The following is an 18045-nucleotide window of genomic DNA, read 5'->3' as shown; positions in this document are numbered from 1 at the left end:
AACTAAAAACTTAACACCGATTTAAAAACAAAAAACTTTCACAACAGCCATTTTGCAGCTTTACAAACACTATAGATGTGTATTTCCTGAAGCAAATACCAGTTCATTTTGTAGCATGGGGCAATACCATCTGAACAGGGAAAAATAAGCCATAATATTATACCAGCCAGCATATAACTTATCATTTACAAAATCATTAAAAAAATCATTACAAAATAAAAGAAAAGATAATACGGGACGATGCTGATGCTTTGCCAAACCCTACAAAGATAGCCTTCAATACTCTAATACTCATCAACAGACAATTGGTGGAATATATCATATCGGTGACATCTAGGTCATTGATTTTTCTGAAAACCAGACCCTGTCTGTCACTTGCACAAACATACAAAAAATGACTGATAATACTCTCCGGCTCCTACAGAAAAGGTCATCATGTGTGTTAATTGGGTAGCATGAGCTCATGGATGTGTCCTGAATGTCACTGCACATCCGAAGATCTCATTAACTATAATGATTGCAACACACACACTTTTCTACATAATACTAAACAGAAGGTGCGTAGTATGACTTCTTTTCACAACATTCTTTCTCACACAATTCAGAATTCAATGTAAAGACAGCTATATAAACTCCTAATTCAGAGAAGAAAAGTCAGAATTGTGAGGCACAACCTGCAAACACCTATTTTTGCTGCTATTCCATGGCAAAAAAAAATCACATTTTTCATTTCATAATTTCACATTTTTAATCCACAAATCAAGTCAAGACTAGCTGTGATGGTCATAGTGGAGTGATAAGCCAGATGGAATAGTTCAGTCTCATGGTTTTGAAGAACTGCAAATTATAGAGCAAACTGAGTTGGACCATCACCACTGTGACTATGTAAAATTATAAGACATTTTGAAATCTCAACTTTTTCTACATTACATAGTTCATTCGACATTTAAAATAGTATATGCGTGACAAAATAGAATTAGAATTTTGTACAAGCAGGCAGTTGTCTAATGATGTGTGTCATATACTGTAGGTTGCTAGTGTGAAACTGAATTGCTGCAAGACGATTCAGTGCTTTAGATTTCTTCCTCTTGTTTTGTTCTCCCTCTCTGCCTCTCATTTACTACTTAAGATGAATATTTCATCAGATTTTTATTTCAGGTCCAGTGAAACTCCACTTCTCCAGTCCTGTCAATGAGATCTTCTGCAAAAGAAAAAGGTGTCTCTATTCTTGTGGATCCAAGACGAAAGATCTTTCACATGCATTAAATCCTACAAGCCCAAATCTTCATGACAGATCAACTCATCAGATACTGTAGGTCCAGTTGTTTCTCTCGATCCTATCTCATGTCTATCCTCTCTCCCTCCCTCCAATCCATTTACCATTTAAAGTGTCCTGGCATCTTCCTGCAAATGTCAATTAATAGACAAATAGATTTCATCTCCTCTGCCGCACTCCTGCAGTCATGGGGAATGAATTTGACCTTTCTATTCTCTCCATGGTGATATTGTTTGATATGTTTTTTATTGTATTTTTTGGGGACTTGCAGAGATGTTTAACAGTGTGTGTTGCTTCTGGTTGTCCTTTCAGAATTTTAAAGGACAAAAATGTATTTCCCAGGCCCCATGGTACAAAATATTGTTAAAGTGTGAAATGTGAGTCAATGGTTTGGCAAGTACAAAATAATAATAATAATACATTTTAAAAAGTTCAGAGTATCAGTACCAGTGGCTGATAACTTGATCGAGAATTGAAACAATACATGGTTTAAATAAAATTATATGACCGATACATCACTGATATAAGAGACACTAAATGATTCAAATCAAAGATATAAACAGTAACATGAAAACATGCTGCTATTACATCTGCAAACTTTAGTCCTCTAACAAACCATAATGTGTCCATGTTTTTGTGCCAGATGCCACGTCATTAGACAGGGACCGATTATCTCATATTTCTCATTTTTGAGTGCATTATCACAAACATGCAAGAATAAAATGCAAATATTTCAGCTGCCAAGTTGTTTTATCCAAGTTAATTTTGGATCTGGCAGTGCCCTTGTACACAGAAACTGAAAATTTTAAAAAGAGAGGCTTGATGAATAGTTTGGGCATGGCATAATTTTTAATTTTTTTGTTTTTTTTTTGTATATTAATAGAGAACACGGAGGACATAACATCTGTTGCTCTTTAATATGGGTGATTCTCAACAAATTAGAATGTCAGGGAAAAGTTAATTTATTTCAGTAATTCAACTCAAATCATGGAACTAGTGTATTAAATAAATTAAATGCACACAGACTGAGTGTTTGGTTCTTTTAATTGTGATGATATTGGATCACATTTAACAAAAATCCACGAATTTAAGATCTCAAAAAATTTGAATATGGTGACATGCCAATCAGCTAATCAACTCAAAACACCTGCAAAGTTTTCCTGAGCCTTCAAAATGGTCTCGGACAATCATTGACACCCTTCACAAGCAGTGTAAGTCACAAAAATTATTTGCAATTAAACTGGCTGTTCACAGAGTGCTGTATCCAAGCATGTTAACAGAAAGTTGCGTGGAACAAAAAAGTGTGGAAGTGTTTCTGCACCTATTCTGATACCTTGACCTCAGTAACTAAGAAACAGAACAGCAGAGTGACTCATTACATTTCCTACGCTTCCTTATCTTTCCTTTGCCAGGTTCACCTTGGTCTTCGTCATTAATGTCATGTACGAACTAGAAAATTGAAATGCTGACATTTTGCTTTGTTTGTTTTTACCCTTGTCCTGACTCTTCTATTATAATAACCATAAAATCGCATCATATGTAAAATCCACTAAGCCTTCATGTTTTAGTCCTGAGTGGCATCTCAATCCACAGAAGTCTGAGTCACTCACAAAGCTCTGGTTGGAATGATTGACATCTTTGTCCTTTATTTGCTGTTTATGTTTGTCCTTGGGAGCTATAATGTAATTTGCTTATAAAATGAACAAAACACAACAATTCTGTAGCTTTTTTTCTGTAATTACAACATAGATCGAAATCAAACACTGCTGGAAATGACAAGGATGTTGTTGGAAATAAACCAGGCTGATACATTTTATTAGCACAGCAGTTCATATTATTTAAAAGATGCATCTTACAAAGATACAAAACACTCACTAACACATTACGTCCTTAATAATCTTTATTGACACATTCCCAATAGGTTTTATTTATTTAATGTGACATTGCCACTGAACTGTGCCATAAAGCTATTACAGTGAACTGCCCTGGAGGTTAACTGTCATGCTCAAGGCAACGCGGTCATAGCTAATGGATCACTCTTTCAATTAATTAAACCAACAAAGATCTGGTTACCAGCCCTACGTTCATCAAACTAAAGATCTACAAATATCATTCCAATGAACCAAACATCAGCTAAGATGTCTATCAGATGACATATTTTCCATTGGTTTCATTGTCTATATGACTAAAAAAAAACGCATTAGGAGAATAGCAGACCTGGTTTTTGTGAGATTGCATCTACTGCTCAGCAAACTCCATTTATATAACCAAAATGAGTAGTTTAGATTTTCAAGTGCACTTCACAGCAGGCAGCATTAAGAGTCTTATGTACTAGAAGTAGTAAAGGTTTGTCTGAACCATAAAACAGGAACTTACAGCCCAGATACTCCCTGAGAATTAAGTGGAACTGGCCTTTCCCTAAGACATACATGTATGTCATGACTCCGAATCAAAAACTCAAGAGTCAGTTGATTCATTCTGAATCCTTCGTTCACAGAGTTTGTCACAGTGTTTTGTTTTGTTTTTTATCAATAACAAGTTCCCATTATTGGCAGTAATAATTTACTATATTATTTTCCCGAATATATAAGTGAAATACAGTAGTATGTAGGCCTATAGCCCTACTTAAATGAATTAGAACTGCATCACATTTGGGAAATGTTTATAGATAACCTTTTCCAGCCCTAATTCACTTACATTCATTTTGTAATATCAGTAATCACTATCAAATAAGGCTTTTCTCTTTTTAGTTTGTGGCATTTGCCTCGATTAAACTGTGGAGATGCCAAATCAAATCACGCCAGTGTAACTGAACAATTTCTTTAAAGAACAACGGTAGATAAATGCTTTGCAGGGTCACACTTCATTCCAGCCCATGAAGGAATAATATCCATTTAATTCTGACCCCTTTAAGAGCACATTAAAAAACATGCTGCTGCTGGCAGAAGCATCCAATGTAGGGAAATGCCTAGAATGGGGCATAGTCAATCATAATCGCCTCAATAAAATACATCTTACATGACATTCTGAACTTGGAGAACTGTAAACGGAGGGGTGAAAGATCAGAATGAATTATGATTATGGCATTGCTTCGATTCACAAGATAAATGATTTGGATGCATGTGTTTGAGCACTATGAGATAAAGCTTGTCATTTTAATAAAGAATCAATTCCAGTTTTAATTAGTTTCCCTCTTTTCCTCCTGCCCTAAATCTTGATCCGGCCATATATCGATTAACTTCAACAAATCACACAAACTCTCCCAGCATGATCAATGGACACACCAAGAGCTAAAACTGAAGAAAGGTGTCCAAATGCAAATAAAATAGCTTTTTTTTTTTTAAGTCTCAAGTTCATGTCAAACATATCTCACAAGTGTCCTAAAGGAAGCATGGATCCCAAAGCCAAATAATCATGAGCTCTTTCAGAACAACAATATAACAAGCACATCACGTATCCTGCTACACATATCAATGAGTGCTTTTTGGTTCCCACCGAAATTCTTACCTGGATCTGATGCCAGAGGATTGAGTTTTGCATTTCTCTCCATTTCCAGTCTTTCAATCAGTGCTGCCACACAGGAGCCACAGCGCCACCAAATGAAAATGTGAGGAACTGCACACACACACACACACACACACACACACACACACACACACACACACACACAATAAGACATTTAACAAGCTCAAATCACACAGCCAGAAATATAAATATCAAATGTGTATGTCATGTATGATTTATTAATTCAGAGCTGTGAGAAAACATATCAAATGTGTTCCCATTCACAAATGCATACGTGCTTTGAACCTGCTTTAAATATAAAAGAGATCAAAAGTTGGGGAAGAAATAAAAACATTGTCAAATGTTAAAAAAGCATGATCACAACCCAGTAAATTCAATTTTAGTTTTAATCATATTTAATGGACACCTCAGAGCTGAGCTTTTCTGGGGGCATTTGATGAGAAATTGCTTCTGAGGTTCCAATTATATTTCAAATGACATTCAAATTAGGAATAATGAAAAATCCCCACAGTTTAAAGAAGAGCAGGAGGATGCAGTGACACTCAGAGAACTGTAAATGAAGACACACAGCAGGACAGCAGCTCAATAACTGTGCTTATCCACATGAAATTTAATTACAATTAATTTGACAGTTTTAATCTATTTTTAAACAACTTTGTTTATTATGCTGCTGATGTCTCTGTCTTGACTTGCTTGATCAAATTTGAGTATTAAAAAGAAATGTGCTGTTATTTACTTTGCACATCAGTATAAATAATAGTCCTTTAAGCATCAGGAGAGAATTACTTTTTTAATTTGTATGTTTTAGACCTGTTTGCTTGCACATGAACTTTATTTCTCATAGTGCTTCATCTGAATCAAACTGCAAAGCAACTGTTTTGTCCAGTCACTAAGTATAAGAGCCGTTTGAGGGGAAGCGTTTTTGTGTGTGTGTGTGTGTGTGTTTCATGTGAGAGGTGGTTTATGGGTAATAGCAGACTTTTATGAGAGAGATGAAAAACACAAAGCAACCATTAGGGAGAATTGTAAGTCAGTAGAGAATTTGAAGCTTTCAGCAAAGCGTAATTTATCCATATTAACACAGGAGAAGACTGTTCATATAACTTACAGAGCAAAAAAGAACAGTCAAGTGTTCTGATGATGGAACATTTTATGCTTCTTAGACATTTTTATTCCATTAGACTTTTTACACGCATTAAATAAAGTTCTGAGATTTGGGACATTTGGGGTAAAATGTCAACTGAAAAGTAGCTTTAGAATTAACTTAATTGGATCTTATCAACAAAGAATGTCAGAAGCATAAAATCATTACATAAAATGCAATTTTATGTAATGGACATTCTGGACATTCAAGCAACGATTTAAAGTTTAAAATGAAATGATGATGGATGTGTTTCTTACAAACAGGCAGATGGACAGGAGTATTACTTGTAGATTATTATGTTGTTTTTATCAGCTGTTTGGATTCTCATTCTGACGGCACCCATTCACTACAGAGGACCAATTGTTCAGCAAGTGATATAATGCTACATTTTCTTAAAATATTATTTTACTGACTGCTCATTGCTAATTTAATGAATATATATATATATATATATATATATATATATATATATATATATATATATATATATATATATATATATATATATATATATATATATATATATATATAGTAAACTGCTCTGAAAGCTCAAAGTCTCATGGGAGTTGGTAGAGTTGCTTTGTGGCTCCCCCTGCTGATGTTCTGTTCCTGGCTCAGCAGGCTTATGTTTGGATCCATTGACTGTGTGAGAGAAATGCAGAGTCTGGCTCTCAAACCAGTGGAGAATGCTTTGGATTTCAGAGAGAAACTGCATGCCTCCGTAATTCTTGATCATTATGGAAAAATCTATTCAGACCTAAGGGAATAAAAATTCACAGATTTCAGTTCTTAGCATTATAAACACAGTTCCCATTAGTACCAATACCAGCACAGCGATACTCATTCATTCACTCATTCATTCATTCATTTTCTTTGTATATTACTCAGTAATCTTAGTAACAGGAATAATAAGTAATAATAATAATAATAATGAAGTTGGAGTCACACACCAATTTTAATGCTGTTTTTTCCAAGACTGCCTCCACAGAACTGGTGATGATTAATGTTACTGTCTGTCTATCTGGTACACCTGAGGTGAGAAAATGAGATCCATCAGAAACACTGCAATGAAGAGAAACATGAAAGAAGCTCTGCTTCAAAACAGCAGGTCTGCCTTGCTGTCTAGAATTGAGCATTAGCTAATACACCACAAAGACAAATATTAGGTAAACATTCGGAGTGTGCCTTTGAAATGAGGCCTTAAAATGCTGTTCTACACTGGCATCCTACTAGGTTTAGAACAGCGATGGAGAGACTGGCATGAATACAGACTTAAAACTGTGATGAGCCTCACACTGAATGGATCCTTCCACACTACAAAACAAATGAACCAAACTGAAATAACACGGGAACCAAGAGAAACAGAGAGAGAGGGGAACGGAAGGAGAGGGTGACAGCAGCTAGCAAATATTTCCCAGCCCTGAGACACTGAAACCAATTAGGTGCAAAGAAACCAGAAAAAGCAGAACGAGGTGAGAGAAGTTGATTTACTGAGAGGCTGGAGGAAGGAAACACTGAACGAGGAAAAGAGTTAGAGACATAATGGAACTCACAAGGCTGCAAAAACCATCAATAATAAAGTAAAATGCAGCATAATTTCAACAGCTGAATTGTATTTTAGAGTCAGGGATGTTTCCTGTGTAAATTGTTCTGTCTTTACTGTTATAAAAAGCTGCACAGCAATCAGAACTTGTTTAATTTAATGATGAAGTGACATTGACAAAATGTTTTTTCAGGTGTAATTTATCATGGTTGGTTTTAGATGAACAAAGAACAGATGTTAAAGTCTGCACCACCTACTAGCATTTAGACACTTTGTGACTGTCCAGGTCAGGGGTTTCATAGTTTTTTATCCCTAAGGGCCCCTAAATATGACAATCCCATCAAGAGCAGGGGTGGATCTACCGTGGTGGCATCTTAAAAGAAAGCCTTGCCACCCAACGAATTAAAGGTTATGGTCAATTAGAAAATTTATGAGCGCGAATCTTTCGTGATTCGTGATCCCGCTCCGAACTCCCGAACTGATTCAAATGATTTGCGATCCCCAAACTGACTGAAATGATTCGCGAACCCGCTACGAACTTCCGAACTGACTCAAATGATTCGCGATCCCCATAACTGACTCAAATGATTCGCGATCCCGTTACGAACTCCCGAACTGATTCAAATGATTCGCGAACCCGCTACGAACTCCCAAACTGACTCAAATGATTCGCGATCCCCATAACTGACTCAAATGATTCGCGATCCCCATAACTGACTCAAATGATTCGCGATCCCGCTACGAACTTCCGAACTGACTCAAATGATTCGCAATCCCGCTCCGAACTCCCAAACCGACTCAAATGATTCGCGATCCCCATAACTGACTCAAATGACTCGCGATCCCGCTACGAACTCCCGAACTGATTCAAATGATTCGTGATCCCGCTCCGAACTCCCGAACTGACTCAAATTGTTTGCCAACCTGCTCCGAACTCTGACATATGTTCAGATATAAATGTAATTAAAAAATAAATGAATAATTTTCGATTTTCAAATATTGCACCTGTCAAACATAGTCTATTTTGCTGTCAATACTGTTGACGGTGTCCTTTATCAGTAGGCTTTATATTTATGCTCAACATGAAGGGTAGAGTACATCAGCAATCCAGCGAAGAGAAAGGAAAACTAAAAGTAAAAAAAAAAAAAAAAACAGGCATAAAGTTAGCATTACGTTGGACGAGTCTCATATTTAGGGACCGTCTCTAAAGTTACATGCGATCTTGGTATACACTTTTCTACCGTCAGTAGCATTTGAGGAGAATGACTTATAGTCATAAAAACAACTGTAATTGTTCATGTAGGTGTCAGCTATAATGCACAAGTTAATTAAATGTTTGATATTTATTAAAATAACCTGTAAATCATATGTAAATTATGCAACTCTTTCACATGGGCTCAAACGCAAATTTGAAACTCAATAGCATTTGAGGAGAAAGACTTGCAGTCATAAAACTATTGTAATGTGTTAATTTAGGTGTCAGCTACAACGCACACGTTATCCATTTTTAATATATATTAAAATAAAGTCTAAATCATTAAGATAAAAATTAGGCACATTTATCACTTTCAGGCGCAGTCCTGTGAAAGTTTTTTTTTTTTTTTCAGGTTCCCTTACGAAAATTACCCATGATTTTAACAATAACCCCACAAATCATCGTTCTTGTAGCTATGGTTTTGTTACTTCAAATAATAATTTACAAAGAAGTATTAATATACTGCATGCATTAGTGAGTGTGGTGGTGCTTATGGAGTATGATCACTTATTCCTTATATGAACTGTTTCAAATGCAAGACATTGATTCCATGAGATTAAGTATGTAAATGATAGCCTGTGTCCTTTTGTAGTGTGCACATATATTTATCATCAAACTGTGATAACTGTGACTAAATTCAGTATATATGTCTGCCATATGTTGCCACCCCTTAAAAATTCCTGCCCCCTTCTCGCCACCCCATCCATATTTTTCTAGATCTGTCCCTGATCACGAGGGACCCCTTTCCAAATATAAATTCTAAAATATATATTAATTCTGTCTTAGTAGAACAACCTAAATAAATTATATAAATACCATTAGAGAAACATTACATTTGTACTGAATGAAAATATTTTCAATTACATTCAAATTTTTATATCACCAACAATTCAATCATTAATTAAAAGTCAGAGAAAGGCATCCAAGGCAGTTTTACAAAGAATATTGGCAACATTGGCTTCAATTGGTTTCAACTGGTTTCATCACAATCTTATCATCAAATGTCTTATTAGTACTCCCCAGAGGTAATTAACCTAGTGTCTGGATGAGCTCTGAATAATGATCAAGCCTTACAAGACAACAGACCGGGATTTCTGTTGAGCAGCATTAAAAAACGAACCTTGAGAGCTTTCACTTGGGTGATCTGAAGCTTAATATTGTGTTTATGAACCTTCACAGTTTGTGATCAGATACTGAGAGGAGGATACAGAGATAAAACAGCAGAAAAACAAGTTATAAGTTATAATGAGGATAAGTTAATAATTCACACACACACAATGTCTCACTCTCATACCCAGTAACAGGAACCCAATCTCTTCCATGAGAGGATACTTGCTAATCTGTTCTTCACGTTTTTCTTGTGATGTAAACGGGTCGTAACTTCTCTTCCCGATCTTCACGTCCATGATGTAGGTTCGTAAGAACCTCCTCGTCACTTCCTCCAGTTTAAGATACAGCTCTTAGACATATGAGAGAAGAAGAGTTCTGAGAGTACATTTTTATGCACACTTTTATGCCTGGCAAACAATTGTTTTTTTGTGAAGTACACTATTGTTGCAAATTCATCTGATTTGTCACCAATCTCTATATGGCAAAAATGACTGTGATAGCCTTGAAACCATTATGTGTATGTGTTGAAAACCATATATTAATCTGTAATGTTTTGCATTGCCATTTTGTCAGCAAAAGTGAGGGGAAAGTGTGTAAACTGTTTGTGAAACATTAATGAAAAATGTCACATTTAATGGGGGAAAAAATGACTGACCGCAAAGTTTTGAACAAATATATATGATCTAATAAATTTCTTAGCCATTTATTAGGCAAAAAACAAACTGAAACAACTAAACAATCTTTATTAACACATAATAACCAAATTATTTTATTTTATTTTTATTTTGTATAGCCTCCTTTGGACTTCCATTGCTTTTCCACAGTCTCTGTTGTTATTGACTTCCAAATAGTTTCTAGTTGTTCCCAAACTCTTGCTATTGAAAAAAAAAATTGTGCAATCTATCTATGAATACATTAAATCTTATATTTATATTTTAGCATGAAAAACACTACTGTGAATAAAGACCTTACAAATAAGAAGTATCAAGAAATTATTATGTTAATCACCAATAATGTTAGGACTGTTTCTTTTTTCTTTTCATTTTTAAATGTGACCCTGCATCATCTCACAAGATGTTTTCTCTTCGTAGTTCAAGACACCAAGAGCTTTGCACTTCTGTATATCAAGGCAAAAGCAGCACACGGGTCACACCAAACAAGCATAAAAATAAATAAAGAGCCATGTAAATAATTACTCTGCTACGGGTGTAACGACTGTAAGTTTCTTCAACTACTGGATATTTTGTGTGTGTGTGTGTGTGTGTGTGTGTATGTGTGTGTGTTTTAGGATTCTTTGATAAATAGAAATAGTCTTTACTGTTACTTTTATGCATTTAATGCATCCATGATGAATAAAAGTTTTATTCTAAAAACTCTTAAAAAAATCTTCTGAACGATGTTATATTGAACTGAAATATTAACATAAACTGAAAAATTTATATGTAAAAATTGAAAAAGTAACTTAGTTAAAATATAACAATTTCTGATTATTCCTTTACAGCTGAGCCAGTGAAAATGTTGGCTGGAAAAGTGCAAAACTATACAGACCCGACTGAATCTTCAGAAAATAATCATTACTCTTCCGTCCAACATAACATTGTTAAAAAGCATGATGATTTCATTTGACTGTCTGAATGCTTCAGGACTGATTTCAATAATCACGCCGAACACTAAAGTTAGTGAAGTTTCAGAAGCCAAATGACAGTTTGTCAGCTGATAAGCCTCAATGATCAGTCAATTATTTCTGACAAGTTCGTTCTCAATGCTGTCGGCTGACACAGTGATTTATGGTGTGCCATTACCAGGATGGTCACAAACACAAGACTGCAGAAAAAGAACGGCAGTGTAAAGTCTAATACTTATAAACTGAAGACTCATTTAAAGTATGCCCACTATATACAGACTAAACAAACACATCACCCACAAAGCACATGCACTTTGGACACATTGTAACTCCCATAATGAGGCAGAAAATATGAACATCCCAAAGAACATACCACTGCTGGATTACATGCTACACCACATACCAAACCATCTATCAATTATTAACACATTAATAACCCTCTAAATTCACCAAACACAGAAAAGACTAACTAGAGCTGATGACCTTCAAGCTCAACTTCTAAAGAAACTTTTTTTAATGAACGTGACTACTGAGTACAACCAGGACTGACACAACACGTCATTAGTGCTTTAATAACGTTATTGTGCACCTGTGCATTTTATTTCAGATAAAACAAAGGTTTGCTTTCATAATCATATCAGAATGTAGCAGCATGCTCCACCCCTAATATCCTGTTTTATTTTTGAATCCATAAGGTTATGGAAGTAAAATGAGTTTCAGATGTTATTGCACGTTCACTATCTGCTGTATTTATGCTGTGTAAAAACATCTGAAAGAAAAGTCGCGAGAAAAAGAAGCCATGTAAATGCATGTGTCATAATTACATTGTAATCATATTATAGCTCAGGATTTAATAAATCCCTAAAAGAGGTTGACAGGATGGACTTCAGGTCAAATTAATGCACCCTTGGTGAATAAATATTAATATATTTCAAAAAAGAAACATCTTCCTGAATTGTTATGTCTATTTTAAAGCTTGATAGTCACTATGAATTGTCATTGTCTTGAAAATATCCCTCAATACTTTTAAAATCAATGAGTTTGGAATAACATGAGGGTATAATGCAGAATTTGTGGGCGAACTATTCCTTTAACACAAGAAAAGACAAAGTGCTGACTGCTGACAATCTGACAGTCCATAATAAATCCTGTGACTCTTTAAAAAAAACTGCAGTTAGTTCTCTAATATGACATTTTGCCCAGTTCAACCTTGCAAGTCTGTTAAAAAAAAAACCTGAGTGAAGTCTTTACGATTTGCGCCTCTCAGCAAAATGTCCTAAAGGAGTGTATGCTGAAATCCTATTGGAATTTCTATCATAATTTGGGAATCAGTAGTACAGGATCCTAACGGGATTTTTCCCCAAAACATAGACTATTGTAATTACCCATAGGATAAAATGTCATATATAGGATTAGGAAAGTAATTTAAACTAAATCTTTTAGGATTTTAAGAGATTCCCTTCTGTAGGATATTCCAACATTGTTCTAATTCTACAAAAGACTCGTGTGGGAATTTTGGTTTATCCAGGATGCCCTTGTATTCTTGTAGGATTTATTTGATCCCTTTATGATGGGTGGAAAATTGGTCCTGTAGTATAAATGAGATAGAAAGGCACACATCCATCCAAGACCCATTATTATTATTTTCTTTTTCCAGAGTTCAAGATGATGAGTCTATGATTTGACCAAAACTTTTAATAATAATAATAATTCCTTATATTTATATAGTGCTTTACATGGTCAGGGGGTATCTCCTCATCCACCACCAGTGGATGTTAATCATTTTCCATTTCTTACAGTTGTTCTAAAAGAACACACACATGTTCATTAAAACTAGAAATGCCTCTTTTATCTGACCAGACGCTCTCCTGGAGCCCCGAGTCTGTTTTTGTTCATTCACTCGTATTTGTGTCTGTGGTTTTAACCTACTCAGGTTACTGAATGGTTCGGGATGAAACCACGCAGTTTACCAAACAAAATCGGCGTTCTCAGTGGTTGCGTCGATCTTGTTATGCGTCGTGACGCAGGCACGCGGTGTAACAATCCAATCTGGTGCTCTCACACATTAGTGTTACGTCTGCAATAAACCTATTTAATTGTAGTTTTATAATTTTGACTCCACTCATGGTTTTAACAAAGTAACGCACACTTGAAACTCTGTTTTTAAATTAAAGTCACTAATCAGCAATAATTACATTTCATTCAAGCAACACAAACTGTGAAATTGTGAGCATTCCATTAATGTTTATAATGATTGTTGTGCTTGGACGAATCAAGCTCTCACAAAATCACTTTGAAACTGTTTATTTAACATCAAACTTGTACAGTGTACTTTTCTGAGAGAAAATAATAATAATTTCACAGAAAAGACAAGGTCATCAAAACCTGATTTTGCTCTGTGCAACGTTTTGTTGTTATATAAATAGACTCTCACCTCCACATGTAAATCTGAATGACAACTAATTATATTTTAAATTACAAAACAGTACCTGTCATATTATGTGACTATGATTCAAAATATACAGATATAGGAGAAAGCAACTTTAAATATATTTAATGTCAGTAAGGTCACATGTGAAGTTTCATGGAAAGTAAACATGAGATTTCACATTCATATTTATCTCCAAAAGCATACTACATTCAGCTCAAACTCAGACTGATGTGCTTTTGTCTCTAGTTTATCTAAAATAATATGACCAGTGTTTAGTCACAGAAACATATTTAGAAGTTTGGTTAAACCAGAACATATCCCATAAAGTCTAAGAAGATTTAAAAAAATGTAAAACTATATCTATTGCTTAACACCCACCCGTATTTAGATAGATAGATGGATAGATAGATAGATAGATAGATAGATAGATAGATAGATAGATAGATAGATAGATAGATAGATAGATAGATAGATAGATATATCTATGGATAGAGCACTGGTCTGAGAGCAGATGAAAGAGGCTCAGGCCTCCTTGCGTTTTAAGATCAGAGGACCAACGTTGTCTCCCGTCTCCTGATTGTGTTTAGCATGTGCACCATCACAGTATGGAAACTGTAAGAGACCAAAAACAATTTAATTAAAGATGTGTCATAGCAAGTTTGATGTCACTGATGCTAAAAACCACTGAATCATATCCTGTGACCAAAAAGTGACCACACATGTATTAGTAGTGCAATCTTGGAGAAGTTATTTTTATTATTATTTTATTTCAGATAGGATTCAAATACCGCAGGTCAAAAGTGATAGTTAAGAATTTCACAATGTTACAAAAGATTTCTATTTAATTTAACAAATAAAGGCTGTTCTTTTGAGATATGTATTAAATCAAAGAATCCTAAAACAAAATCACAGTGTCCACAAAATATTAATCAGCACAGGTGTGTTGAATATTAACAATAAGAACAAATGTCTGTTTAGCAGCAAATCAGCATGTCAGAATGGTTCCTGAAGGATCATCTGACACTGAAGATTGGAGTAATAAGGATACTAAAAAATTCAGCATTGTCTCACAGGAATAATTTATATTTTAAAATATATCACAATAGTACACAGCTATTGTAAGCTGTAATAATATTAAACAATATTTCTGTTTTTATCAGCCTTGGTGATCATAAGAAACATCTTTCAAAACTTATTGATGCTCAACTTCTCTTTTCTTTGAATGAAATGGATGTTTTCCCTTTCAGCTGCCTTTAAGATTACAGGTCAGAATAGCCACTAGTGATGTTTCCATGAAAAATTCAGGTGATTGGCTAAAAATTTCAGGAACTGAAAACCCACAAGCAAAGATGATGACTGCTTCCAAAATATTTGGAAAAAAAAATTTGGACATACTATTATTCACATAGATAAACACTCCCCTTGTACCAATCACACCCAACTGTACATGAATTATATGTACAAAACAAACATTTCTCCTGATTTCATGAGGGTTAGATTCAGATTCTGGCATCTGCAAGGCATTTTATTTTCAGTTTCTGCAGAAGTAACCATCTCTACTGCAATTTGCAAAATGAACGCCTATAAACATACAAAAACTCACTTTTCTGATGTAACTGTTTATCTAATTTTATTGTTGACTCAAAGTAAAAAAAATTCCTAGTGTCTTAGAATTTTCCATTGAGCTCTTTCTTACCTTTTTGGATCTCCAGCACCTACAGTACACGGCTTTGTCACCCAGGTCCTCAATGTCGAACGCATGCACCACTTTGGGGTTGTCTTTCTGCAGATCAAGGTTGACCTTTGGCTTATCACATTTGCTTTTGCTGAAGAATGTTTTGTAGATGAAGATTCCCACTGCTGCAGCTCCAAATGTCACAGACACTGCAGTGATGATCTCAGCTGAAGGAGGGCAGAAGACTTTACCATACAGAGCCTTTTACTCTAGTAACATCATCACAGTCTAAATCAGTCTAAATGACCCATTTTTAGAAATGCATATATACATTTAAATAATAATTTGTTACTTAAATATAAAAAAATAAATACTTAAAAAGAATATCATTATACTAAAATTGCTATTATTAATATAGCATTAATATTGTTACTTAAATAAAATAAAATAAAAACTAAAGATAATAAATATTCTCCAGTAACATCACATTGACAGATCTACTGTTTGAACCATTAAACGTTGAATGTGCATTAAATAAATTATCGTATTAGCTAAATCCATTCGAGTCATTTAAACCAAATGTAATTAATAGAAACCTTATAAGAACCGAGATGGTCTCAACGATGCAGCAAGCAAAAGAGCACAAATGGAGACATTCAGAGACGCTCGCTTAGATATAATTAACAATCTGTAGATGTGTTTGTGCACAACATCTTCATTGTTTCCGTTTATTTCAGTAGTTTCGATTAAATTACTGCTAAACTCCGACCATAAACACATGCAGCGTGAGCAAAACAGAACAGTTGCCTTAAAAAACACATTTATATGAATCTTTCATGGATCTTTACCTTTATGGAAAGATTTGGACGCGCTCATGGTGAATTCTTATTGTTTGTATTATGATTATTTTTGCTCATAATTTGAAGATCTTCAATCGTCCTCAAGACCAAAAAGGAGAGTTAAAGCTAATTAACTTTGCGCTGTATTTACGCAGAAAGCGAGTTATAAAGCAACTCAATGACTTTTACTTTGACTTTACGGTTGGTCATGTGCTCGGTGAAGGTTGAACTGAGTGTGATTATATTTTACAGGTCAATAAGAGCGTTAAAACCAAAAGAAAAGTGTCTGTGATATTTTTAAGGGTAACAGCGATTTATATAAAATTATTTATTTATTAGCGATTTATTTAAACGTTCTTAACGTTTTTCAAATTAATTCATATTTTAATTTCCCACCATTCTCATACAGTGGACGTGGGTTGTTTTAAATGTTACATGGAGCTCCAAATATTTATAAAACTACATTTATGGTTAAAATTCTGGGTTGAAAGTCATGACTGTAAGCCAATGATCTTTTGTGTGCGTGTGACTTTTCAAAACCATTCATAAAAATAATACTCTTATTTTGAAGTAGTGTAACAGGAAGTGGTGTAATCTGAAGTCCGAACCGAGTTTGAAACATTCGAAAGAGGAAGGGTTTAGTGTCCCGAAAGAAAAAAACTGCTCATGACATGCTGACTAGTTGATGTATTGAGACAATAACTGCTGGTTTTCTAGTATTATGACATAAAGAAAATAATAATAGTAGTGGTATAATTTATTTATATATATGTGTGTGTGTGTATATAGGGATCAGGAGTTTCTTATGCTCATCAAGGCTGCATTTATTTGATAAAAAAATACAGGAAGAAATGTTTCATATTGTGAAATATTATTATGATGTAAAATAATGTTTTTCTATTTTAATATACATTAAAATCTATTTTATTCATATGATGCAAACTGAATTTTTAGCATCATTACTCCAGTCTTCAGTGTCACATGATCCTTCAGAAATCATGCTGATTTATTATCAGTGCTGGAAACTGTTGTGCTGCTTAATATATATATATATATATATATTATTCTTTGATGAATAAAAACTTTTACTCCACAAGGATGTGTTACATTAATAAGAAGTGGTAGCAAATATTTATATTGGTAGAAAAAGAGTATCGCAATTTCCAAAAAATATTTGGCAGCACAACTGTTGCCAATATTGATAATTATAATAATATATCAGCATATTAGAATGATTTTTTTAAGGATCATGTGACATTTTACTTTTTGAGTAATGGCTGATGGAAATCAGCTTTGCATCACAAAAATAAATTATATTTTAAAGGATTTTAAAATAGAAACCATTTTATATTTCAATATAATTTTGCAAGATTCTTTTTTTTCTGTAAATCAAATAAATGCAGCCTTGATGAGCATAAGAGACTACTTTAAAAAACAATGCAAGTCTTACTGATCCCAAACTTTTGATCGGTAGTGTGTATATATGTGTATATATATATATATATATATATATATATATTTATCCATGATCAATATAATTTATTTAATTATGTTTAAAGTTTTGATATAATAACAATATTCCCTCCTGGACTGAGATTGTACCGTTTCTGTCTCGGTACAAGA

The 18045-nt window shown here is 34.2% G+C and overlaps 1 protein-coding gene and 1 long non-coding RNA gene across 3 annotated transcripts in view; both read right to left on the bottom strand.

Moving 5' to 3' along the window:
• Positions 1-4886, bottom strand: part of LOC113113155 (uncharacterized) — a 39745-nt gene extending 34859 nt beyond the window's left edge. For both annotated transcript variants that reach the window (XR_003293549.1, XR_003293550.1), the window contains exon 1: positions 4784-4886. This is a non-coding gene — a long non-coding RNA (uncharacterized LOC113113155). The remainder of the gene's footprint in view (positions 1-4783) is intronic.
• An 8879-nt stretch (positions 4887-13765) lies between these two features.
• Positions 13766-16590, bottom strand: LOC113112444 (CDGSH iron-sulfur domain-containing protein 1-like). Its single transcript, XM_026278025.1, has 3 exons — positions 16432-16590; positions 15605-15810; positions 13766-14520 (listed from the first exon to the last, which is right to left on the bottom strand). The coding sequence occupies exons 1-3, from the start codon at positions 16457-16459 to the stop codon at positions 14431-14433; spliced, it is 324 nt and encodes a 107-aa protein (XP_026133810.1). The 5' UTR covers positions 16460-16590; the 3' UTR covers positions 13766-14430.
• Between the last annotated feature and the right edge of the window lie 1455 nt (positions 16591-18045).

This window comes from Carassius auratus, chromosome 13, assembly GCF_003368295.1.
Source record: "Carassius auratus strain Wakin chromosome 13, ASM336829v1, whole genome shotgun sequence".
In the NCBI taxonomy this organism is placed as follows: domain Eukaryota; kingdom Metazoa; phylum Chordata; class Actinopteri; order Cypriniformes; family Cyprinidae; genus Carassius; species Carassius auratus.
The sequence above is the reverse complement of the archived record's forward strand: the minus strand, read 5'-3'. Positions and strand labels throughout refer to the sequence as shown.